The sequence below is a fragment of the Prunus avium genome, chromosome 4 (assembly GCF_965620075.1).
Source record: "Prunus avium chromosome 4, drPruAviu1.hap1.1, whole genome shotgun sequence".
NCBI classification, from domain to species: Eukaryota; Viridiplantae; Streptophyta; class Magnoliopsida; order Rosales; family Rosaceae; genus Prunus; species Prunus avium.
In genome coordinates this window covers 13,465,565-13,490,926 of record NC_142287.1, presented here as the reverse complement: position 1 = coordinate 13,490,926, position 25,362 = coordinate 13,465,565, and the positions used below count along the sequence as shown (strand labels likewise).

The 25,362-nt window shown below is 36.4% G+C and overlaps 1 protein-coding gene across 1 annotated transcript; it reads left to right on the top strand.

Annotated features, from left to right (window-relative positions):
• The first annotated feature begins 209 nt into the window (after window positions 1-209).
• LOC110762543 (GroES-like zinc-binding alcohol dehydrogenase family protein) lies at window positions 210-7,036 on the top strand. The gene is made up of 8 exons (XM_021965190.2): window positions 210-766; window positions 1,311-1,446; window positions 2,265-2,334; window positions 2,495-2,588; window positions 3,377-3,590; window positions 5,204-5,345; window positions 5,812-5,982; window positions 6,521-7,036. Exons 1-8 carry the CDS (start codon window positions 388-390, stop codon window positions 6,710-6,712), a joined length of 1,398 nt encoding a protein of 465 aa, XP_021820882.2. The 5' UTR covers window positions 210-387; the 3' UTR covers window positions 6,713-7,036.
• Window positions 7,037-25,362: the final 18,326 nt, after the last annotated feature.

The following is a 25,362-nucleotide window of genomic DNA, read 5'->3' as shown; positions in this document are numbered from 1 at the left end:
TTTTTATTGGGACTTTTACACTAAGACCCCGTGTGGTAAGATTCCTGGCTCCGCCACTGGTGATTAGTACACTAATTTTTTTTTTTTAAATTTTCCATTTGAAGGTTTATCTTTCCACGTGTTAGTCCTATCGGATTAGGATGCTTTCAATTTCCTTGTATAATTAAAAAAAACATGAAAGTTACAATATGGAAGAAAAAGTTGTTATAAAATAGTTTCCTTCCCCTCTCCTCTAAAATTCGATTAAAAAATTAAGCCACTATCTTCGCGCCTGGCGAGCTGTCCCTGGCAAGCAAGTAGCATCATCCCATCTGACTTGCTATTGTTGTCTGTTTTGTTCAACACTCTTGAGTATTCAGATTGAGAGAGAGAAACAAACAAAGAAAGATGATGATCCGCAGTGCCATCGCCAAAAGACTTGTCTCCTCAAACTCCTCCTCCTCCTCGTCTTCTTCTTCCTCTGGTTGGTCTTGGTTGTGCCAAAAGACTAGCAGCAGCAGATCATCGTCGTCGTTGGTGGGTCAATGCCTGAACGATGACAACAACAACAACAATAAGCTTGAATTTGAATTTGATGGCATTGAGAAGACGAGTAAGATTAGCAGCAGCAGGTGGTTTCACTCTGCCTCACTGGGTGGTGGTGGTGGTGGTGGGTTGCCTTCTTCCATGAGGGCGGCTGTCTTCAGGGAACCCAACAAACCTCTAACCTTCGAGGAATTTCACATCCCTCACCCCAAATCCGGTGAAATTCTCGTCAAAACCAAGGGTATATTATATATGACTTCAAACTCTCTCGTCTTTGGATTTTGGAATTATTATTATCTTTTGTTCCTCATTTCCCTGTTTACCTTTCAGTGATTGATTTTGAATCTGTAATGCTGGTTTTGATTCTTGACTTATTTTTTATTTATTAATTCATAGTTCTTTGATGAAAATACCCAGAATTTTTTTTAGTTTTAAAGATGATTGGCCAAAGAAAGAAAAAGAAAATCGGAACCACATGTGGATGGCTGATAATGCGCCATAGACGTTGGAGCTTTGAATATGATTGTTGAAATGTGATGTATGAGCATTCTTAATTAAGCTTGATTGCCTTTTCTATGTATTGGGTGTTGCCATTTCAATTCTCTAATCTTCCCACAAGTAAATTCTCACTTGACCTTTTTTTGTTTTAGCTAATGATTGGTTTCTTGTCCGTCCCTTCTTGTGCCTTTTTGGTTTTCACTAAATTGTGGATGCACTTCTCATGTGTTCACTACTCTTCACTAAATGTTGTCTGATATTGTTAGTGTTTTCTTTTCTTGTTGTAGCCTGCGGAGTTTGCCACTCTGATCTCCATGTTATGAAAGGTGAGCTTCCATTTGCTAGCCCTTGTGTCGTGGGGCATGAGATAACTGGTGAGGTTGTTGAACATGGACCGGCTACAGACACCAAAACAATAGCAAGGTGCCCTTCATTTAGATCACAACAATTTTTATAAATTTGCTCTCATAAAATGTAGATATCTAGATCATCAAATGAAAAAAACAAGTGTAGACATCAATTGACACCAGTCTGAAACTTTCATACTACTATAACTTTTTTATGGGATTAATTTGCAGTTATACTCACCGTTAGATTTGATATTTCACAAATATAAGTCAGAAGGGTCGTGGTAAATCCATCACATTGCGGTGTGTTTAGATGGGAACATAAACTTGGAATTTATACAAAAGTCAAGATTTCTGAAATGACATTTACTGATTCCTGGTATGAGTGTATAAATTCTACATGGAAAGAAACTTAGAATTCGCTGTTCATAAATCTCTACTTTAACACAATTACCACCACCAGCACCATTAACATGTATTTAAATCTCATATACTTAATAGATTAACCGAACAAGAAACTTTACAAATTCCAGAATTTTAAATTCCATTTTCTAAAATTACTTTGAAATTTCATAGTACCTTAAACTCAATCATCCAAATGCACCATTAGTTTTGAAAACTGAAAGTTATGTGGATAAGAAAAAGAAGTATGAAGTAACCGATACTTATTGATTTGACTTTCGACATGCTCAATAGATGAGGAAAGAGCATATTATAATTTTAATCCAACTGCGAGGTTGGAAATTATAGACTAACAAGAAAAGTCCAGTAGAGGATGTGAGGAGTTGTGTACATTTTTGGCTGGCCGATATCTTAGGTTTACACTTGTGTGTGTGTGTGTGTGTGTGGATGTCGGCTTTGTGGATTATTAGTTTCATTTTCTTGATTTTTCAGATTACCAATTGGATCTCGTGTTATTGGAGCTTTCATCATGCCTTGTGGTAACTGTTCTTACTGTTCAAAGGTAATACTACTCAGAGATGCTACTTTGATCGTTCTCTCCAATCTGTTGTTATCAATAATAGTTTATTGACTGCTCTACAAATGTGGTAGTTACCATTTCGTTTTCAGAGAAAAATGTGTATCAAATAGTTGATTTTTTTTGGTCACTGAATTGAGAAAAGGGCCATGATGATTTATGTGAGGATTTCTTTGCCTATAACCGTGCAAAAGGGACCCTTTATGATGGCGAGACTCGGCTATTCCTCCACGGCAGTGGTAAGCATGCTCTTCTCTCTCTCTCTCTCTCTCTCTCTGTCCTTTTTCTTTTTCTTTTTCTTTTTCCTTTGTTTTTGTCAGTCTGTTGAACTTTTAATAGCCATATATATATGGTTGTTTCTAGTATCCGTAATTCTAATGCAGGGCTTAAGTTTGTTGACTAAGTTGAACCCCTTCAACATGTAGCAGCAAAGTTTCCTTAAGCTATCACTTAGAATCTTTACCTGTGATAGGGTTTTTCTTCTCGCCTTTTGTCTAGGTAGTATACAAGATCCGTAGTTTTTTGTTTTTGGTTAATTCCAGACACATACTATAAAGAAAAATAGAAAGAGAATATGTCTATGAAGATTGTGATAAAAATGTGCTAGCTACTATTATTTTTTGCTTTACATTACATTCCTTTTCTTTTCAAAAAACAAAAATGAAATATGACAAAATGGTTTAATCCAAATTTTGTTTGCTGTAAGCAAAAATCAGGTTTTCTCTATATTGAAAATTTTGAATAGTGATTTTTCATTTGTGCCGTTATGGGAAGAATAATCAAAAGAATGTGGCCATTGTTCCCTAGAAAGAAAGCAGAAGTTGAATGAAAAAAGTAGAAATGTTCTTTCAATTCAAATTATCTTTCATCTTGATTGCCACGTTTGCACATATGCCTGACAAATGGATTAAATTCATCCTCCTTGAAGGTCTGCTTTCTTTTTTCCTGTTTTGATAAGGTTGGATTAAATCATGTAGAGTACACACCTTCGTTGTGTGATAACTAAAAGGTATTATATGCTGTGCAGGAAAACCAGTATACATGTATAGTATGGGAGGCCTTGCTGAGTACTGTGTTGTGCCGGCAAATGGATTGACTATTTTGCCGAAGTCATTGCCATACACAGAGTCTGCAATTTTAGGATGTGCAGTATTTACTGCTTATGGTGCTATGGCTAATGCAGCTGAGGTGCGTCCTGGGGATTCAATTGCTGTGATTGGAATTGGGGGTGTTGGATCAAGGTAAACTTTGTACTCAAGTAAATTTGTATGTTCATTGACCTGTGTGTTCAAATTTTTGTATTTATAAAACTTGGTTTAATTTGTCTCTTTGGAGGTGTGTGTTATAAGAATAAAAATGGATAAAAGCATCTACTATTTTGTGGTAGAAAGTTCCACCTGGAAGGCATAAAATGTATACAAACATAAGTGTCCAGGTAGGAAATAATCGATGTTTATGGGGCATCATTTCAGACTTTCTGTTAAAAATGATTCAAACCTAATAGTTTTAAAAAGCATGAGATGCATTAAAAATGTGCATGATAATACTGTTGCACGTTATGTACAGTCCATGGTAAATACTAAGCTACACTTTGGTTCATTGACCACAACATCCAAGTTCTATATTTTATTCCATGTAAATATAGATGGTTCTGGTCAATGGGTTTGGGTGAATTATCACACACAACTAATTGATATCAGTGCATGCGTATCACATCACGCATGCAATACGTCAATAAGATAACATATACTGCATAATTTTATATTGAATAAAATAATGCATTCTTTGAATTCACTATTCCTATAGGAAGTGATTTTCAAAAAGTTACTCTGTGATAATATTAAAGATGAACTAGATCTAACTCTTTGTCGATGGGTTGGATAATTACCTTAGACCAAAGCTGTATGTTTCCTTATCCACTGCAAAGACTTTCTTCTAAGCTTGTTGCACCACCTCCTTGCCCTCTTTTGTATGGTCACACCATCTTCTTGCTCTCCTTCATATGGTCGCTCCTCTTCCTTGCTCTTCTTAATGTGGCTGCGCCTCCTCCTAGATTTTCATCATGTACTCTTCACTCTATGTCTTTAGAAACCTTCCTAGGATGTGACTGTGGGATCACCAAAGTTGAATATAAGCTAACTTACCTTCACCCAAGGCTATGAATTCCGATTGCTGCACAATCTAGAAGGGAAACAAATTGTGGCAAGACTTGGTGAGTTTCAAGGTCTTTGTCAAGATTTGTAGGGAGGAAAAGTAAGAGAACTTTTTTTCTCTATCATTTGGTGTTTCTTAGCCTTGGGGTCTATCCTCGAGTTATAGAGGAGCCTAGGAGTAGTCCTCTTAGGAATAGAACTACCAATCACTTGGGTTTCTTAATTGCTACTCCTTTTGTAATCTCATATTAGGTTCAAAGCTTTTCCTGGCAATAACACCAAGATATGGAAATTCCTTTCTAGGCCTTATAACTTTCCTTTTCTTTTTTAGAAGAAACACAATTTATTAATGAAAAGAAGATTACAATCTGTGGACAAGCAGGTCACGGCAACATAAATTTTGGACAATTTATCCCATCCTTGTCTCTTTCTTTCTCTTCCAATTTCTTCTTTTTTCATTCTCTTCTTCCATCTCCTTTTAATCTCTGAAAGTTCTCTTTTGGGATCCATGTCAGGTTGATGGTACGTCTTTTATTCATGTTTTTATTTTCTAATTTTGAACTGGCTCTCATTTCATCCATACAAGGCTAGGCACTTTTGCTTATCTTGGGTGGGTTTTTTTTAAAATCTTAATGCCCGTTTTACTTTCATCCACCCATGAAATTATTATAAAGATTTTATAACTATATCACTTGCTACAGCTGTTTGCAGATAGCAAGAGCATTTGGTGCCTCTGATATTATTGCTGTGGATGTTCAAGATGAGAAACTGCAGAAAGCCAAGATATTTGGTGCTACTCATGCAATAAATGCGGCTAAAGAAGACGCTGTTGGCAAAATAATGGTAACAACTTAAAGAAATTCTCTTTCCTCTTAGTGAGATTTGATACAATATTGGAATGGTACTTCAAGTACACAGGTGATTTTGTGCTCATTATGATGTCAATAATTTGTTTTCGTGGCTTCCTTTGTGGTGTTTCAAGTACGCAGTCCAACAAACTATATTAAACTACTCCATGGAGCCAACCATAATAAATGAGTCATCTTCTAATAAGGTCCTTAAACAAGAACCTGTCTATAAGTCGTTAGATGGAATACGGAGAATGAGATGCCTGGTTGGTGAAATAGATCTGAATGTATCTCAGCGATCCATGTCTCTTCTGATGGCTGAGAAACATATCCTCATATTAGATTTAAATTGAACATAAACTGCTGAACTAATTTTTGAGATGAAGCAAAATCTTTCGTTGTTCTATCCCTGTAATGTTAACTTGCTGTTTAGTTTGTTATAGTTCACTTGTTGTGGACAGGAAATAACTGGTGGAAAGGGTGTGGACGTCGCTGTGGAAGCCCTGGGAAGGCCACAGACTTTTTTGCAATGTGTACAAAGTGTGAAAGATGGAGGAAAAGCTGTAATGATTGGGCTTGCACAAACTGGTTCAGTTGGGGAAGTAGATATAAATCGTCTTGTTCGTAGAAAGGTGAGTAGTATCAATGATGTATTGTACTGAATTGATTTTCAATTTTTGGCATATGGTATAATGTTTGTGGCACCACATCAATATTTATTAGGTGAATGTAATTAGGTGTAGTCATGATAAGATTATAGGAACGATAAGAGAATTGAGAAATCTTGGGGAAACACTTGCAAGAAATTATGTAGTAACTAGTAAGCAACGTGCTTGATCTTTCAGATTCCATTTGTAGTCTTGCATTTATGTAGGTCCATTTCAGATTTGAAGAACATGAGGTTTTACAGCTTAAAATATTGCCTTATGATGAAAGAACAAAGAGGAATAATGTAATGTTGACCCTTAATTTTTCCTTTTGTTCTAAACAGTTACTTCCTCTTGCATCTAAAAGACCACAAAATTAGCTCAAATCCCCATGTGTCATTGAATCCAGATTTGGTCTTATGTTTCTTTTTGGAAGAGCTGATTTAAGCTCAAGTTGTCTAGGAATGCTCTGTTTCATTTCAGCTAACATCTTTACCTGTTTGGCAATGATCTTGTGGAGCAGATACAAATCATTGGATCTTATGGAGGAAGGGCAAGGCAGGATCTTCCTAAGGTTGTGAGGTTGGCAGAAACAGGTGTATTTGATTTAACTAATGCCGTTTCTAGAAAGTACACATTCGAGGAGTCGAACAATGCGTTACAGGATTTGAACAAGGGAAACATTGTTGGCCGAGCAGTGATTGAGATAATGTAGTTCTTTTCTCTCCAAGCGGCTGTTGTTGATGCCAAAAGTCCACCTCAAGTACAAGCCCAAATAGAATCTGAAGCTGCATTACTAATGAAGCCTTGTTCAATCCATTTCTGCATCTACCTTCAATCCCTATCTATCCGACGGAGTTAGATGGAGTTCAGCTGGTTCTAACAATATCTCTGTTTGTTTCTTCCTTTTTCTCTTCAATTCACCTTCTATAGACTTAAAGCTCTTGGCTGTATAACATGGTATGAAAGAGGATACGCTTCTACATGCGATTTGAATTATATATATATATGTAAAATAATTCCTCTGGTTAACCAGTAACATATGGGTTACCAGTTTCCCCACATCGAAAACCTAGGGCATAGGCATAGGGCTAGAAATGAGCAGGTTTTTATTTTTTATTTTTTGGCCAAAGTTAGGAAGGAGGATGGGGGGCAAGGGATGGCAAAAATCCCCGTAAGGGTGGGTCCCCGACCCTAACGGGGGGAGATTTCGGGGCCAAACGGGTATCGGGTACGGGGATCCTCAAACTTGAAAAATTCCCGATGGGTATGGGGAGGGGATGGTATTGGCGTCCCCATCCCCGAACCCGACCCGAAAATATATATGTTTATATTTAAATAAATAACTATATAATTATAATATTTATATTTAACACTAAGTTAACCTCCCTCTCCTAATTCTTCCTAATCTTCTCTGGATTTTCATATTGATGTGATTTTGAATAGTTGATTTGAACTTTATAGTTAATTTGAATGTGTTGAATGATAATTTATTATGAAACTTAATGTTAAACTGTATGATAATTATTTTTTATGCAAAAAAAATCGGGGATTCGGGGCGGGTATGGGGGATAGTACCCCGACGGAGACGGGGATGGGGATTCCCCGAAACCTACTAAACAGGGATTGGTTCGGGGATGGGGGCGGGGATGGTATTGTCATACCCGGCCCGTTGCCATACCTCACACACCAAAGATATGGGTCAATCCAACTGACACCCCATTGACGGAAATGAGCAGTATTAACCGAACATTTGAAGTGTAAAAACTTGGAATTATCTATAATGATTTAAGCAACGTCCCGGTAAATAAGCGGGTTGCATTCATAGCATCTCCAATGTAGATGTCAAATGCAAAATGTTAAATTTGAATTTGGTCCATATGGCAATTTGACACTTTGTAAAATTTTTAACTCCACCCAATTTTCAAATATCATCTTATTTTATTATAATTTTGAAAGTACATGGGCACATATGATCAATAAAACTTCACGAGTAAATAATTGTGAGGCCTATCGTTGAAAAAAGATGTTATTTAACAGTTGACATGAAGATTTATGGGATGTCAATTTTGACATTTCTCTTCATTCCTTCAAATTCATGTAGATGTTATTTTCAAATCTATATAGTTTACTAATATGAAAGATAAGAATCTAATTTCACCTAATTTACATAAGGTCAGTGCCTAACAAACAAGATCTAATTTTACAATCATGCACTGAAAAAAAAATCTCAAAATTACAAAAGATGCCATTATTAAATTGCCAAATTTTACTATTTCATTTAAACTCAATAGTTGTCCACGTTTAACACTCCCACGTCCAAAATGATAGCAACGCAACCAAAAATCCCATGTTAAATGGCAGCAACGCCAAAGCTCCCTAACGCCCACAACAACGACCAAAATTCATGCCCACGACATTCCCAACTGCTTCATCTTCCCACAAACGTCCAACTCCTTCATCCCACACTTCAAGAAAAAATACTCACAAACTCAAACCTCAGGGATTCACTGTTTGAAAATTCACTCTCTGAAAATCGAAGAGCATTCACAACAGATTGGTTAAGTTATGATCTCAAAACAAGTTGGTTAGAACAAGATGATAATATCTACAATTACATAAACAACAACTCTAATTAAATGGAAACTGCAATGTTTTGTGTGGAAAACTGCAATGAAGTGTGTACAAAACTACAATGCAGCACTTGTCTAAAAATTTATAGAACTATCTCTACCTAAAAAATCATAAACTAGAAAGGGATGTTCATATCACCGCCTTGCAAGTCTTCTTGTTGTGACATGCAACACCGCACCGACTGCATTTCAATGGTTTTATACCTTCCGCAAAAGATTTGATCCTCTTCGTTGACGGTCTTCCAACTGGTCTCTTCGTAATCGGAGGAAGCACAACTGTACCAACTACACCACCTAGTAAGAAAAATCCTAACACAACTAAAAACCAACTATATAACAACAACTAGCAAGTAGAGACCTAAACCAATCAAATCAGCAACTGAAAACCAAAAGTTTCATGCTAACAGCTAGTAAGAAACAACCAAAACCAATAAAATCAGAAAATCAAATTAGAAACTGCAATGCATCACCTAGTAAGCAACATCCCAGAACAACTAAAAACCAAAAACTACATGACTGCATCTAGTAAGAAAAGAGCTAAACCAATCCCATAAACAACTCAAAACCAAGAACTATATGCCAACAACAAGTAAGAAACAACATAAACCAATCAAACCAGAAACTCAAAATAGAAATTTCAATGCAGCACCTAGAAAACAGCAACCAAAAGAAATCAAAATAGCAAGTTGAACCAAACCTAACATAATCAACAACGAAAAATCAAGAAAATACTATAAGACATAGATATGTCTTGACTCACTAAGTGTCGTCTTATGATTGTATTAAGGTTCTAGAATTTGATATTGATCAAGAGTTTTATATTCAATCTAATCTGCTACTCTGATAAGTATAAGTGTTTTAAAGTAAATTGCCAGAATAAGAAGATATCCTATCGTATTGTGGATTGGGAGACCTAAACCTAATGCAATTAGGAGAGCTAGAGAGTTTCTCAATGGGCAAGACTCTCTAGCCAATGCACATAAATAGAGGCTCGTGCTCATTCTATCAAATCATCACAAAAAACATTCATACCCTATCTAGAATAAGAGTGAAGAAAGGATCGAATTGAGTGGAAGGCTTCTGTTCTGATTCAGACGAGATCTCGGCTTTATCATCCTCATCTATTCCTATGGCCAATCCAAGTATGCAAGTGTTTGTGTTCTTTAGGTATGTAGTATTTAAGTTAACATGTGGTATCAGAGCCTAAACTGCATAATTTAGAATCTAAAAGCAATCAAATACCAAATACTGTGTATAAAATCAATTTCCACAATATTAGAATTAGATCACAGTAATTTTTATACCTGCTACGTTTAAAGTTCTTTTCATAAGCACGCTTTACAAGTTCAAAGGCCTGTTTACATGAGCTCTTGTATTGATTAGACAAGCCACAGGGGTTTAGTCAACTAAAGACTCATGTATTCTAAATATTTTTGGCCAAATTAGCGCTATAAACTGCTGCAGTTTAGATACACCTTCTATCCACAGATGTTGGTGTCCTATTCTATAGCAATTTATGGTGGCGTGATACAAGGGATATCATACATGGATTAATGAAATCTTCTTTCTATCCACAAATGTGAGGAGATTATTCTTATAGGAAATTCATGTGTGATAAAACTTGGTGATCACTAAAACATGTTTGATTTATTGCCTACAGGTGTTAATCAATAATGTACAATCTTTTTGGGGACAGTTTTGTTTACATACATGTTTCCTGTTTGTTAAAAACCTTACAGCTTTGAACACCACTATGAATCTGAGTTCCATCGAAACCTTAACTGGTACCAATTTCAAGAAATGGAAAGCAGACTTGGAGATAGCTCTAGGTTCCTTGGATTATGACATGGCCTTGAGAGAAGAAGCTCCATAAGTTCTGGTAGAGACAGTCGGAGATAGCTCTAGGTTCCTTGGATTATGACATGGCCTTGAGAGAAGAAGCTCCATAAGTTCTTGTAGAGACAGCCTCTGCAGAAGACAAGTCCTATTATGCAAAATGGAAAAAGGCAAATAGGATATCTATACTTATCATGCTGAAATCGATGTCCCCATCAGTGAGAGGTGGCATTGAAGTGTCTGACAATGCTAAGGAGTTTCTTGAGTCAATTGCACTCCAGTACAAAGAGTCAGAGAAAGCTGAGATAGGAATTTTGATGAATCAACTCATTGAGATGAAATATGCAGGAGACGAATGTGTAAGGATGCATATACTGAAGGTGATCAATATAGGGATGAAACTCAGGACATTCAATGTTAACATGGATGATAACATGCTTGTGCACTTTGCTTTGAATTCACTACCCATGGATTTCAAGCAACTCAAAAGCACATATGTGGCACAAAAGGAAAACTCATGAATTTAAGGAAGAAAGGAGTTGTGAGAAGCTCAAACATTTTGGAATTGATTCACACAGACATATGTGGACCTTTTTCCAATCCAACTCACGATGGTTTTAGGTATTTCATAACCTTCACTTTCAAGGTTTGGTTATGTGCATGTAATAACTAAAAAATCTAGTGCCTTGGAAATTTTTAAAATCTGTCAAAGCAAATGCACTCATCAAGGGAGAAGAATCAGGATATGATTCTTCTCACTCCTAAACATTGACCTGCTATGCAAATATTATGTATTTACTATCATTTAAGGCTATTACCATTTATATCTCCGTTGTACAAATATAAATATTGTAACCTTTCCCACATATGAAATACAAGATTCAAATCTTCTACATGGTATCAACCTAAAACCGATCCCTTTCTCTCTTTTCCCTATTCCTCCTACCCAAACCCTCTCATGGCCTCTCAATCTTCTTCAACCTCTCTTCCTGGTCCAAACTCTTCATACTTTATCAAACTCACAGACACAAATTACCTTCTATGGCTCCGTCAAATTAAACCTTTTCTTATTGGCCATGGCTTATGGAAATATGTTGATGGCTCCTCCCCTCAACCCTCTCCTTTGCTTCCTCTACCAGCATCCTCCCCTGACCAAACAGCACCACAACCAAATCCCGCGTATGAAACCTGGTTCCAACAAGACCAACTCATTGTCAGCTATCTAACCAGCACTCTCTCTGAGTCAGTCTTATCTCTCACCATTGACTGTGACTCATCCAAAAACATTTGGGATTGCCTACAACGACACTTCTCTCAAACCTCAGTGGCCAGTGAATCCATCCTTAGATTTCAACTCATGGACTTACAGAAGGGCACCCAAACCGTGGATGAGTACCTCCGTCATGCCGAATCCATTGCTGATTCCCTGGCTGCGATTAATGAACCGGTCTCCAATAAGGACCTCGTCACTGGCATTCTTCGTGGCTTGGGTCCCGACTACAAAATGCTTGTCACTGCTCTCTTAAATTTTCCTCCTCTTCCTGATTTTGCTGATCTGCGTGCCCGTTTGCTTTCATATGAAGCGCAGAATCCTCGCACTGACCTTGTCCAATCCGGTCAATCCACAGCTCTCTTGGCCGTCCAGCCTCCCACCTATTACTCACATCGTGGGGGCTTTGTCAACCGCGGCAGTTCTCGTGGACGTGGTCGTGGCAACCGTGGTCGTCACGGTTGTGGCTGGAACCAGTCACAACATAAGTCTCCTTCGTTGCATCATAATGGTCCTTTTGGTTCCTCCCATAGCTGGCAGCCATTCCAACAATCCAATTCCTCACCTCAATGGCCTACTTTCTCACCGTGGCAACATGGGCCTCATCCACAGCCCCCATCCTCTTGGTCTAACCACAGCAGTCAACGCTCTTAAGCTCCTGGCATCCTTGGCCCACCATGGTGCCCCACCTGCAACACCGCTCAACATTCTCATGTCACCTGTCCTCACAAATTTCGTGGACCTGAGTCTTTCCCACCCTTTGCTGGTGCTCAATTCCTACAACCCACTGACAACACTTGGAACCTTGACACCGGTGCCACCCATCATATGACCGGTACTGCCACTCATCTTCAGAATCCACAATCCTACCTGAGTAATGATTCCATCTACTTGGGTAATGGTGACTCTTTAAACATTTCATCCACTGGTACAATTCCTATTTATTTAGGCTCTTCATGTCATTCTCTTCATAATGTCTATCATGTTCCTTCTTTACGCACTAACCTCCTTTCTGTTGCTCGTTTTACTCGTGACAATGCTGTCTCATTCATGTTTACTCCTGATTTCTTCCAAATTTATGACTTACATACTGGTAATCTTCTTTTTCAGGGCCCATGTAAGGATGGTCTCTACCCTCTTTCACTTCCCTCCGCTCCTTTCTCTGCCAAGTGTGCCCTCACTTCCATTCATTCCTTTGCTTGGCATCGTCGTCTTGGTCACCCGTCCTCCGCTGTATTGTCTCGTCTTTCATCGTCCTTAGGTTTTAAATTTAATAAGGATTTTTGTAAGCCTTGTGCTCTTGGAAAATCTACTCAATTACATTTTCCCATCAATGAAAATCATGCTACTATTCCCTTCTCTATTATTCACTCTGATGTTTGGATGTCCCCTGTTGTCTCTAAAACTGGTTTTAGGTACTACGTTCTATTTACTGATGAATATTCTCGATACACTTGGATATACCCCATGCGCCGTAAAAATGAAGTATTTGCGCACTTTCAGTCTTTCGTTTCTCTCATCCGTAATATCTTTAACTCCACCATCAAATTTCTTCAAAGTGACAATGGCACAGGATATGTCAACACCTCATTTACTCAATTTTGTCAACAGTTGGGAATTCAACAACGGTTCTCTTGCCCTCACACTCCCCAACAAAACGGTCTTGCCAAACGCAAGCACCGCCATATCGCTACCATCATTCGCACCCTAATCACCACCGCCCATGCCCCACCACTACTACAAAAAAGGCAAAAGACGACGGAAATTCACCGTCGTGTATCGGGTTTTCAAACCGTCGTAACATCGACCGACATCTTTTGCAAAGTAAAACCACGACGCGAAATCACCGTCGTTGTAATGACAAACAACCTCATGAACAAAAAAAACCGACGTCTGTATACTGAAAAATGAACCAAAAAATTGTCGTGGAAAAGAATAGACGACCTATTTTATACAAACTCCGTCGTTTAAATAAATACAATACGTCTTTAAATAAATTAAATCCGACGTTATTTAAACATACGACGTCCAATGTATTTATATAACCGTCGTGAAATACTTTTTCCACTTCGTTTTTCCATTAATATTGACGTGGAAATAGCGGTTAGGGTACATCACCATCGTTGTTCTAACAAACAACGTCATTACAAAAAAAAACCGACGTCTGTATACTGAAAAATGAGCCAAAAAATTGTCAAGGATAAGAATAGACGACCTATTTTATACAAACTCCGTCGTGTAAATAAATACAATACGTCTTTAAATAAATAAAATACGACGTTATTAAACTATACGACGTCGGGAATATTTATATAACCGTCGTGAAATGGTTTTTCCACTTCATTGTATATAAAATAAACGACGTGGAAAATATGTTAGGCTCATGACTTACGACATATTTATTTCTATAAACGTCGTCGTATTTTATATACAACGTCGTGATCATGTAAAAGATAGCCGTGTTTCTCTATTTATACGTCGTCTTTACCAAAATAATAGTCGTCTAATATATCTGAGACGGCGAAGTTTTTCAGCCAATCGACGTGGAAAATATATGTAACGACATAAGAATAAAAAAAGAGACGTGGATATTTAATATAACGTTGTTTTTGTAAAAGAACGACGTCAAAATATCTTTTTACGTCGACAAATTTACCTCTGGATATCAAATTACATCGTGAATTGTTTATTTTTTACTTCGTTTTTGATATAACAAGCGACGTGGTAAAATTTTAAGACGACGATTTTTGATTTGTTACGGATGAGTTCATGCTCTAAGACGTCGTCTTTTGTAACGTTCAGGTTCGATATCTGTCCTTTTAGACGTCGGTATTATGGTACTAGAGTCGTGTTATTTGTAATTACATGTCGGCTCTTTATGCTTCTCTGACGTGATATCGTTAATAACTGTTTCACAATACCGTCGTCTTTCTTCAATTTTACTTCGCTTTTAGACGTTGGTAAATTCAATGCCGTCGTTGAATGCTCCAAAACGTCATTTTTTATTGACAATTTTATGAAAACAGACGTCTGTTTTTCACAGTTTTATGAGGACCGTCGTTTTATAATACTGAACCAGTATTTTATGTACTGATTGTTTTGTGGCCAAAACCTGCATAATGAAAGTGAAGAAAACACATTACAATTTATTATCTATAATAAATGCTTCCACCCCTAACTCATATGCCTTCGATCTTCTATCCGAGTGCATCCATGACTTATCCATCTCCGACACTATATCCTATTATCTATAATAAGGTGAAAAGACAAGCAATGACTATCACTATAGCAAATTATATAAGGTTTTAATAGCAAATAATATAGTAAACAGACGACGGTTTTTAAACAACAACCGACGTATTACACATATATAGACGACGGGTTTTAAAAAAAACGTCGTCTAATGCTAGCAAGAAACAGACGCCAGTGAACTTGAACCACGACGGCAGTTAAACAATGCGTCGTGGTATATATTTACAAACGACGGTTTGTTAAAAAAACCGTCGTCGTATGCATAAAAATATATCGAAATCCCAGTTTATTTTCAAAAACCCAAAATATATTCAGAACACAGCATATACATTAATTTTTATGTTGGGTATTAAGAACACGTATACTAAGCACGAAACCAACATATACTAAGCATGAAAACATTAAATCCATTCCCGATTCATAATAACAGAGAGTGATTAAAAGATCCGACAACATTATATCCATTCACGATTCATGAAAACATTAAACATTAAACACATTAACCCATACCGTCGACAACATTAAAAAATCACAAAACCCTTTACCACAGAACTGAATATCATTCAATGAATTTACAAACAGGAGATTAGGGTTTGTACTTACAGGTAGGCAGAGCTCACAGATTATGGCCAACTTGGATTCGACGGAGTTGTAAACTTGGCCAACTTGGATTCGACGAAGAGCCCAACTTTGAATTAGAGTTGAAGTGAGAGAGCGGAGCGAAATGTTTTAGGTCACAGACTATGGCCAACTTGGTTCAGGGTTACAAGTATAAGAGTTAGAGCGAAATCTGAAAATTTTAGGTCAAGGTGAAATTTTTAGAAAGCGCGCTTTTTAAAAAACATCGACGGAAACAACAAAACAACCGTCGTTAAAAGTTCAACCTAAACATGACGCTTATTTAAAAAATGACGTCGTTGTAAATATCCTTACGACGCAAAACCAAACTACCGTCGTTAAACCCTAATAGACAAATATAACCTAAACCCTAAACCCTAATAAATAAAACCACAATTATATATATATTTTAAAAAAAAAATTTATCTAAAGGGATTAGGGTTTTATGTCCTAAAATATCTCGTCCATAAAACCCTAAACCCTAATCCCTTTTCTAAATTTATATAAACCCTAAACCCTAAACCCTAAACGATGAAAGTATAAGTGATGTTGTGACTCATGAAAACATTTCTCTTTTTGGTTTTAATTTTAAATTTGTATAACTCAAACTTAATTTTTTAAAGCTTAAGGGGGAAGAAAATATCTCAATGACTTCATAGGAGTTGACGTTGCATTTTTTGGATTTATTTTAAATTTATTATGAATATTTCGAATTAAATAGAATAAAATATTATTTTAAAAACCCACAAACCACGTCGGCGTTAATAAATTAACGACGTTTTAAATTATAATAAACGACGTAATTTTTAAACAAACGTCGTTTAAAGTTAAAACCATGGCCATTTTTACACAGAAAACGACGTACAAACCATTTTCCACGACCTAAACGTGTATAATGTAATTAATACACGTCGGTATATTACAAAAAACGACGTGTTAAATAATATACCATGACGCGAGAGATTAATTTATCGACTTATTATTTTGGAGTATACTACGACGGTACCTACAACACTACTGTCGTGTTTATTTACCACGTCCTAAGTTCAAATTACCGCCGTATTTTTTCAATTTATACGTCTGTCTTCTCTGTAAACCGCCGTCTTATTTTTATAGCTTTTTAAAATTAATTAATTTTTCTTTTATTTTGGTAATATCTTTCTTAACACAAAACAAAATTTAATTCTCAATCCTCAACAACATTTTCATCTTAAAAGGCAAATCTCTTCGTGTTAAATATTGATCAATATTTACACAATATATGTACACAAATTTGGCAAATACATCGTGGTTTTTTTTCTGCCTTCACCCTCAGCTTGTTCTCATATGCAAGCTGGGCCCTCTCCTTCCTCTTGTTCTCAAGCTCCTGCACAGCCACAGATGAATATCTAATAATTTCAGAAAATCAAAATCAACAAAGTGTGAAAAGCTCACTCCTCGATTCCTGGTTACATTGTAGTCCCCTTTTCCACAGTGATCAACTTCAAAACTCCTGTGTAGCAAGGTGGAACCAGCCTTAGAACCTGTTGTGGGTTGTGCCTTTGGGGTGGGGAGAGTGGGGGCTGGGAAGAAGCTGGGAGTGGGCTTGAGGTTCAGAATGAATAGACTTTTCTCTGATTTGGGAGGAACCCACTACAGCCACCACCTGAGTCCGTCTCTGCGAGTGTTTAGGGCTTTATCTTATCATAAGGAGCATCAGGAACCCACTACAGCCACCACCACCTGAGTGCGGCTGCAAACCCATGCAGGTTCTAAAGCTGGTTTCACCCTTGCTACACAGGAGGATTTAGCAAACCCATGCTTGGTCTTGTGAGGAATCATTCTGCAACCCTAATTGAAAACTGAGAGTTAAAAAACGCGAGAAAAAATCATATTTAAACAAAATATCGTAAATATCCACGTCGGTTCTAATATACATAGCGACGTCATATTTGACTAATCAACGTCAGTTTAGATAAACAAGCACCGTCATAACTACATCAGAAATCCAAAAGTCATTTGGCGAGTATTAAAAAGAGAACGACGTCGTTTTCAGAACCCCAAAGTAACCACGTCGGTTTATTAAAATACACAGTCGTTCGGCAGTTGTGATAACTACGTCAGTTATGAATTATTTATCGTCGTTATAACTTTATAATACGACGGTTTGAAAACCCTTTTACGTCGCTTTGTAAAAACTATGACGTTGTTATGTGTGTACAACGTCATTTTAAAGAAACCACGGTTTAGAAATGCACCCTTCGATAATCATCGACGGGAAACAAAAAAACCGTCGTTAACAATATAAATAAACATGACGCTTATTACATCTATACCCTAAACCCTAAACCCTAAACCATAAAATATAAACCCTAAATTATATATATATGTTTAAATAATTTTAGAAAAGGGTTTATGGTTTTACTGCCTAATATATATTAACCATAAACCTTAAACCCCAAAAATAAACCTTTATCCCCCTAAACCCTAAACCCTAAACCATTAAAGTATAAGTGATGTTGTGACTCATGAAAGCATTTTTCTTTTTGGTGGTAATTTTAAATTTGTATAACTCAAACTTAATTTTTTAAAGCTTAAGGGGGAAGAAAATATCTCAATGACTTCATAGGAGTTGACGTTGCATTTTTTGGATTTATTTTAAATTTATTATGAATATTTCGAATTAAATAGAATAAAATATTATTTTAAAAACCCACAAACCACGTTGGCGTTAATAAATTAACGACGTTTTAAATTATAATAAACGACGTAATTTTTAAACAAACATCGTTTAAAGTTAAAACCATGGCCATTTTTACACAGAAAATGACGTACAAACCATTTTCCACGACCTCAACTATTAACTTCTCGCCGTCTAAAATCAAGAAAACAACGTCGTCTATAGAACCAACAACGTCGTTTGAAAAACCTTTTACGTCGCTTTTTAAAACTGTGACGTTGTTATGTGTGTACAACGTCTTTTTGAAAAACTACGGTTTTTCACAACATGAAAACCTCAACAAATTTGGTTCAGCATGATTTTTGGTTTTTCACAACATGAAAACCTCAACAAATTTACAAGGAGGTTGATGGTGCATTTTTTGGTTATATTTTAAATTTATTATGAATATTTTGAATTTTGATAGTTATAAAGACGACGGTATTCTATATAATTATGTCGTTGCAAGTGCGTTTACACGTCGGTCACACAATTTCCGTTTTTAAAAAATAATGAAAACCTTTTTGAAATTCATAGGGAAAAAAAGAATGTTTAAGAATGTTTATGTCTAATTCTAACCAATTTTGTACAAAAACTTGTCTAATTCTAACAAAATTTGTACATTTTATAAAAATGTTTAAGTATGCTAAAATTCCTCTACTCCATATGAACACAAACAAACTCTGCCCATTCTTTCCTAACTTCTTCAATGGCAGCTTGGGGGTATGGCGCTTGATCCTTTCTCTTGGCAAACTGCAGTCCATAAACAAAGATTAATCTCACAGACGACGCTATTTTTAATTTACCGACGTAGTATATATATTAAACGACGGTATTTTTAATTTTCCGTCGTTGATAATATAAAAACTCACATAAAAATAAATCTGAAAATTTTCTTCTTACCATCTTCTCAAATTCCAGGGAAGTATCCTTTATGATATCTCTCATAAAGCGCATGACATAATACCCGCATTCTACGCTGCTTGGTTGCTTTGGAGTGCCGGGCAGAGTTTTCCAAAGTGTTGCTTTACGGCCTACTCTGCCTATATGTGAATTATACATTTTTAAAGCACTGTTCACTATGTTTTTCCCCTCCTCATCCACAACTCGATTGCCAGGCAGTGGATCCAGAAAATAGACGGTCTCCTTCTTTGCTCTCACAATGATCAAGACCCAATGACGGCTGCACAAAATAAATATAAAGGTTAAATAGTTTTATATGCAGAGCAAACAAAATACTGTTTTTTGTTTGGAGACTAACCCTGGATTGTAAGGCATCAGGAAAATCTGTTCACCATCTGTTTTTTGAAGTCGACTGAATACGATACGTGATCTTTCAGTTAATGAACCAGCGTCGGCACTAACTAGAGCAGGGTCTATAAAGCCAACCATATTTACCATATTTGCAGCTTTCAAATGATCAAATAGGCACCTAAATATATGAATTGAAACCATGAGTGTTTTTTTTTTCAACATAAAGGCGAGTGTCAAATGAATATAAAAATAAGGACAAACCTCATATATACTACAACTACAGTAGCCCCAATTTCCTCCATGCCAGCAAATTGGGTAATATCTTCATGCAAGACGAAGGTATTACGATATATGCCAAACACCTCCTTCTCAATTGTAAAGTTCATAGCCTTCTGTTGAGGCTTTAGTGTCGATTCCACATAACTACAAAGGGATTGTAAAGAAGATGGCAACTCCAGCTTTGAATAATCTGGTACTTCAGTATCCTGTTTGAAGAAATAAAGCAAGATAAAGTGACGTGGTAAATAAATAAATACGACGGTTTAAATAACAAACCGTCATCTGAAATTAAGTTATACGACGGGGAAAAAATACCGTCGTAATGAATACTTTATTACGTCGTTTAAATAAAACCGACGTCTAATTCAAATGCAAAATTCATAATTAATGAATTTACCTTTTCAATTTGCTTTTCTCCAACACTGGATTGCTGTTTTAATAAATAAAGAGATATATATATATATATATATATATATATATATATATAAGAAAGCTTGTACAACAATTTAAACATTCAATTAAATAAAAACTGCCGTGGAAATTTAAAACAAACGACGGTTTAAAGAAAATATAGACGTCTGAAAATTGGAAAACAAATGAAAAAGGCAAAGTTATGAGAATTTACCTTTTCATCTTTCTTTTCCTCTATATTTTCTACTATCTTTTCTACTTCCCCGGATTTCTGTTATAAGAAATAAAGAAATATATATGACATTGTACAAAAAGTAAAAAATTAAATTAAACCGTTGTGGTACTCAATAACAGACGACTGTATGTAATAATTACAGACGTGTAAAATTCATTAAACGACGTTAAATAAAGAATTACGACGGTAATGAGAATTGAAAAAAAAATGAAAAAGGCTAAGTTATGAGAATTTACCTGTTCAACTATCTCAAGTATCTTTCCTTCTACTCTCTTTTCTACTTCCCCGGAAACCTGTTTTAAGAAATAAAGAAATATATAAATGATATTGTACAAAAATTAAAAACAAATAAATAAACCGTCGTGGTAAACGTTAACAGAAGACGGTATAATAATTATAGACGTCTAAATAACATCAAACGTCGGTTTAATAAAAAATGCGTCGTGGTATAACTTTAACACGACGGTAAATATAAACAGAGAAACAGAGAATTCAAAGTTCAAAACGTTACCATTTCTTCATGCTTTTCCCCATTCTTGGCAGTATCCTCCTCAAATTGAAGGGCTCTAACATCAAGTGCCCCAGAGCAGCTTGGCTTTGTCCGACATTGGATTTTTGGAACTTTGCCCTTGGATTTGGGACATTGTATTCAGTTTCAGCACGCTTGGATCAAAATTGGGGATGTATTTGGAAAGCTGACTCAGCAAATTTTCCCTCTCAGCTTCTACCAATTGCTTGGTCCTAGCCTCCATCTTTAACCTCTCTTCCCTTGATCTAGCCTCCATTTTCAAAGTCTCTTCTTGAAGGACAAGTCTTACACTTTCCTTCAATTGATCGGCAAACTTTACCTTCTGTTGTCTAGGTAAATTGAAGTATTGCTTAGGGGAAATCCCAGCCCCTACCCCTCTAACTCTTCCTGGATGCTCGGGACCCAAAGCCAATGTCAAAACATCATTGGTTCCTGACAGAGAAAGAGTGCCTTCAGAGACTTGCTTTTGCAAATCATCCTAACAAAAAGACATAATAAAAAGTCAGAATAAGGAAACAAACGACGGTATTTATAAAAATATCGACGTAATATAATATTTCACACTACTCAATAACATAACAATCGACGTAATATAATATTTCAGACGACACTACCTAAATACCGACGTTATTAAGATATTAACACGACGTCAATAATAAACCACCGACGTCTTATGATATAATTACAAAAAACAGAGTAGTGATTCCAGATTCAGACCTTTAACGACGCGTTTTAAAATATTTCGACGTAGTAATATTTTTCACAAGACGTAAAAATATAACAGCAGACGTAATAAATTTTTTAAAACAGAGTGAGTAGGCTTACAATTAATTTTGCTTTCTCTGCAGACTTTGGATCCGGGATGTTACCATGTTTGTCTTCTCTAGGCTTTTTCCATAAGGTAGATCGATCAATATCTACCCCAGGCATGATTTCCTTCAATTGCTTCTTAAAACCAACATATCCTTTTCGAGACAATCGATGATTGTACTCAAGTTTCTCCCTCCTCTGTGATTGTACCCCATGCACAGCCTCAAATTTTTCAGATAACCTTGAAGCTACAAAGGCATCCCATTGAGCTTTCTCTATGAATTTGTATGTTTCAGGGGGTTGCCTTAATTTCTCCTTCTCCTTGATGAATGGAAGGATATGAACCCTCGTTAGTGTAGACTTGAAATCCTTCCATTTCTTGGTGGCAGAAGATAGCACCATTTGCTTGCCCCCTTGACCAACCACAAAAGCCATGTCAACGGCTTCCCAAATCTGCTCTTTTATATCCTTGGATATTTGAGCCCATTTCTTGTCCACAAGTGGGACTCTGGAGCGTGCCAACACACCAATGTAGGACTGCATTTCACTATGTGCAAGGCCAAATGGTTTCCCTTCTTCATTGTACTCAACAACATGCTTAATTTTCTGAAATTTTCTCTTCACAACACGGGGCATTGTGCTCATACCCCGACCTGACTTTGCCTCCTCAGAAATAGTTGCCGTGCTGCCTGGTTCTGTCTCAGAAGATGAAACAAACTTCATCTTCTTCGAGGACTTGGCTTGAGGATTTACAACTCTAAGCTCCTTACTTTCATTTTTTTTCAAGCCAGACTCCTTACTTTGGGATTGAGAAACCATGGTTACAGACAAATCAAACCTGCAAGTGAAAATATATCAGTGAAATTAAGAAAAAACACGACGATTATTTATAAACTACGACGTATTATAATATTTCAAACGAAGTAAGAACAAAACAATCGACGTAATAATAAATTTTCACGACGGTAATTAACCACCGACGTGATAAAATATTACAACGATGTCAATAATAAAAAACCGACGTCTTATGATATAATCAAAAACAGAGTATTAAATACTACAACGACGTTAATAATAAAAATTCGCCGTGGTATGAAAATAAAACAACGTAAATATTAATATACCGTCGTCTATACCACAAAAACAAATTAAGAAAAACGTAAAATATTTTCAACAGAAAAATAATTAAAAATATTTTCGAAACAAAAACCATTGTTCAGAGAAATCAAACCTGTGATGAATATATCCTTAAAAATCAAATACAAAAAAAGAATATCATTTTAAAAAACAACGAAGAACACTTTCACACGACTCTAGGGTGACTGACGAACCGTCGTGGTCTATATATCTAACCACGTAAATAACAAGCCACCGTCGTCTTATTTTAGTTGAAGTAAAAGAACCAGAGTAGTGTTCAAACTTGGAAACTTTCCGTCTTTGTCTGCAAATTTTATCAAACTTGGAAAGAAAAAATGTAAAAAGATTTAAAAAAACGAAAATGATATGCGCATGCAAAACAGGAACAAAAATCCTTCTACAAATGCTTACCCTTTGCTTGCAATGAAAGCTTTCTACTGGAGTTTGGTGTTTCAGTTCAGAGATGAAGACGAAGAGGAGAGGAAGACAAAGAGGATATAAGCTTGAAAGTTTGAAACAGTTTTTTGAAAATGAAAAATGAGAGAAGCTTGAAAGTTTTTCTCAGGTTTGGAAACAGTGCAAGTATGGGTCAGTAAGGTGAAAAGTTTAAAATAATAAAAAACTGTTTCATAAAAACGAAGCTATTAATAGTATGCGCCCTAGTATGAAACATTATACGGCGCTAGTGTTAACACTGCCCTATAATATTACTTTACACGACCCTATGTTTTAATGAAACGACGTTGTTAAATCGAATTACACGACGCATTTTTCTTCAAAAAGATGAATCGTCATTTTCCAATTTACCCAACGACCTTATATTCAATAATAACCACGTCGTTTTAATTACTCATACCGACGTGTAAGTTTTTTAATTACACAATAAATTAATTTTCCAAAAAATTACAACGTCGTTTTTATATAGCGTCGTTGTTAATTTATTTATACGTCTATATTTAATTTTAAACGACGTTTATGTTATCTTATAAACGTCGATAATTTAAAAAAACCGACGTGGTATATAAGATTTTTTTATAAATATTGGGTTTTCTGTCTTTCTGTCGTCTTCATTTTTCAATTAGGGTTTCAACTTTTTCTCACCTCTCTCTGTCACCCAAAACATCCTTCACAACCTTCTCCACTCTGTCACCCAAAACATCTTTCACAACCTTGCAGAGTCCCTCAAACTTCTCCTTCAACTCTTCCTTCTTCTTTGCCTCGTCTTCACTCTCATCAAGCTTGAGACCTTCCTTGGCGGCTGAGACAAGTTTCTTGCCCTCAAACTCCTTGTGAGAGTAATTGGCACATCATCCACTTCTAAAACATTGCCTTTGTTCATTCTGGTTCGATTATGATGAGGAACAGAGTTCATTCTGGTAACGATAGACGAATAATGGTAAAAAATTTGTACGTCGTTAATTTAACAAACCGTCGTGGTTAGTGAAATTATGCGACGGTAGAGTTATGGATACCGTAGTAGTATAGTATAATTAAAAAGTCGATAAATTTATATTTACAGTCGTGGTAACTTAATTTAAATCCGCGATTTTTTTTGTAATTAACCGTCGTAGATTCCTTTGAATTTATGCGTCGCTGACTAAGAAAATTGGGTCGTGTTTATTAATTAATTAACACGGTGTCTTATTTTTATATCGTCGTCTTTACTTTCTACGGCGGTGATTTCATAGATGCAATCGTTGTTTTTAGGTTCAGATTTTAACTCTGAAAAATACCTTTGTAATAAGACGACACTTTTTTAATTTGGTGCGTCGTGGTTTAAAAATATCTATACGTGTACCGGTTTTTTAGGTGTGTAAAGTATGTTTCTACGACAGGTTTATATTACCGTCGTCTTTTAAAAAACAACGACGGTTTTTTGATCTACCGTCGTTGTTTACTGGTCGTCTGTTGCCCTTTTTGTAGTAGTTCACACTACCTTTGGGTTGAAGCCGCTCTTACAGCAGTTCATCTTATAAATCTCCTGCCCACACCCACCCTTCAATGGCAAACTCCATACACCACACTATATAATCGTCCCCCTGTTTACTCCCATCTTTGGATTTTTGGGTGTTCTTGTTTCCCATACCTTGGTGCATACACAGAAAATAAACTTGCCAACCGCATCACTGAGTGTGTGTTTCTCGGTTATAGTCCTAATCACAAAGGCTATCGCTGCTTGGATCCTTCTACTGGCCGTGTCTACACCTCACGCCATGTTGTTTTTAATGAAAATAAATTTCCCTTTGAAAGCTTGAAGGTACCTCCCTCTCCTTGTTACACAGAACTGGAATTCAATCCTATGTGCCCAACCCCCATGGGTTCCCTTACCAAGCCCATGCCTCCATCAAATCCTCCAAGTCCATCACTTCATGACTCATTCGACCTTGCAACAACAGCACCGCC

Coding starts and splice junctions, on each gene's coding strand:
- LOC110762543 (XM_021965190.2), top strand. CDS start 388: ATGATGATCCGCAGTGCCATCGCCAAAAGACTTGTCTCCTCAAACTCC. Junction 2,589..3,376: donor GCTATTCCTCCACGGCAGTG/GTAAGCATGCTC, acceptor TATGCTGTGCAG/GAAAACCAGTATACATGTAT. Junction 5,346..5,811: donor ACGCTGTTGGCAAAATAATG/GTAACAACTTAA, acceptor TGTTGTGGACAG/GAAATAACTGGTGGAAAGGG.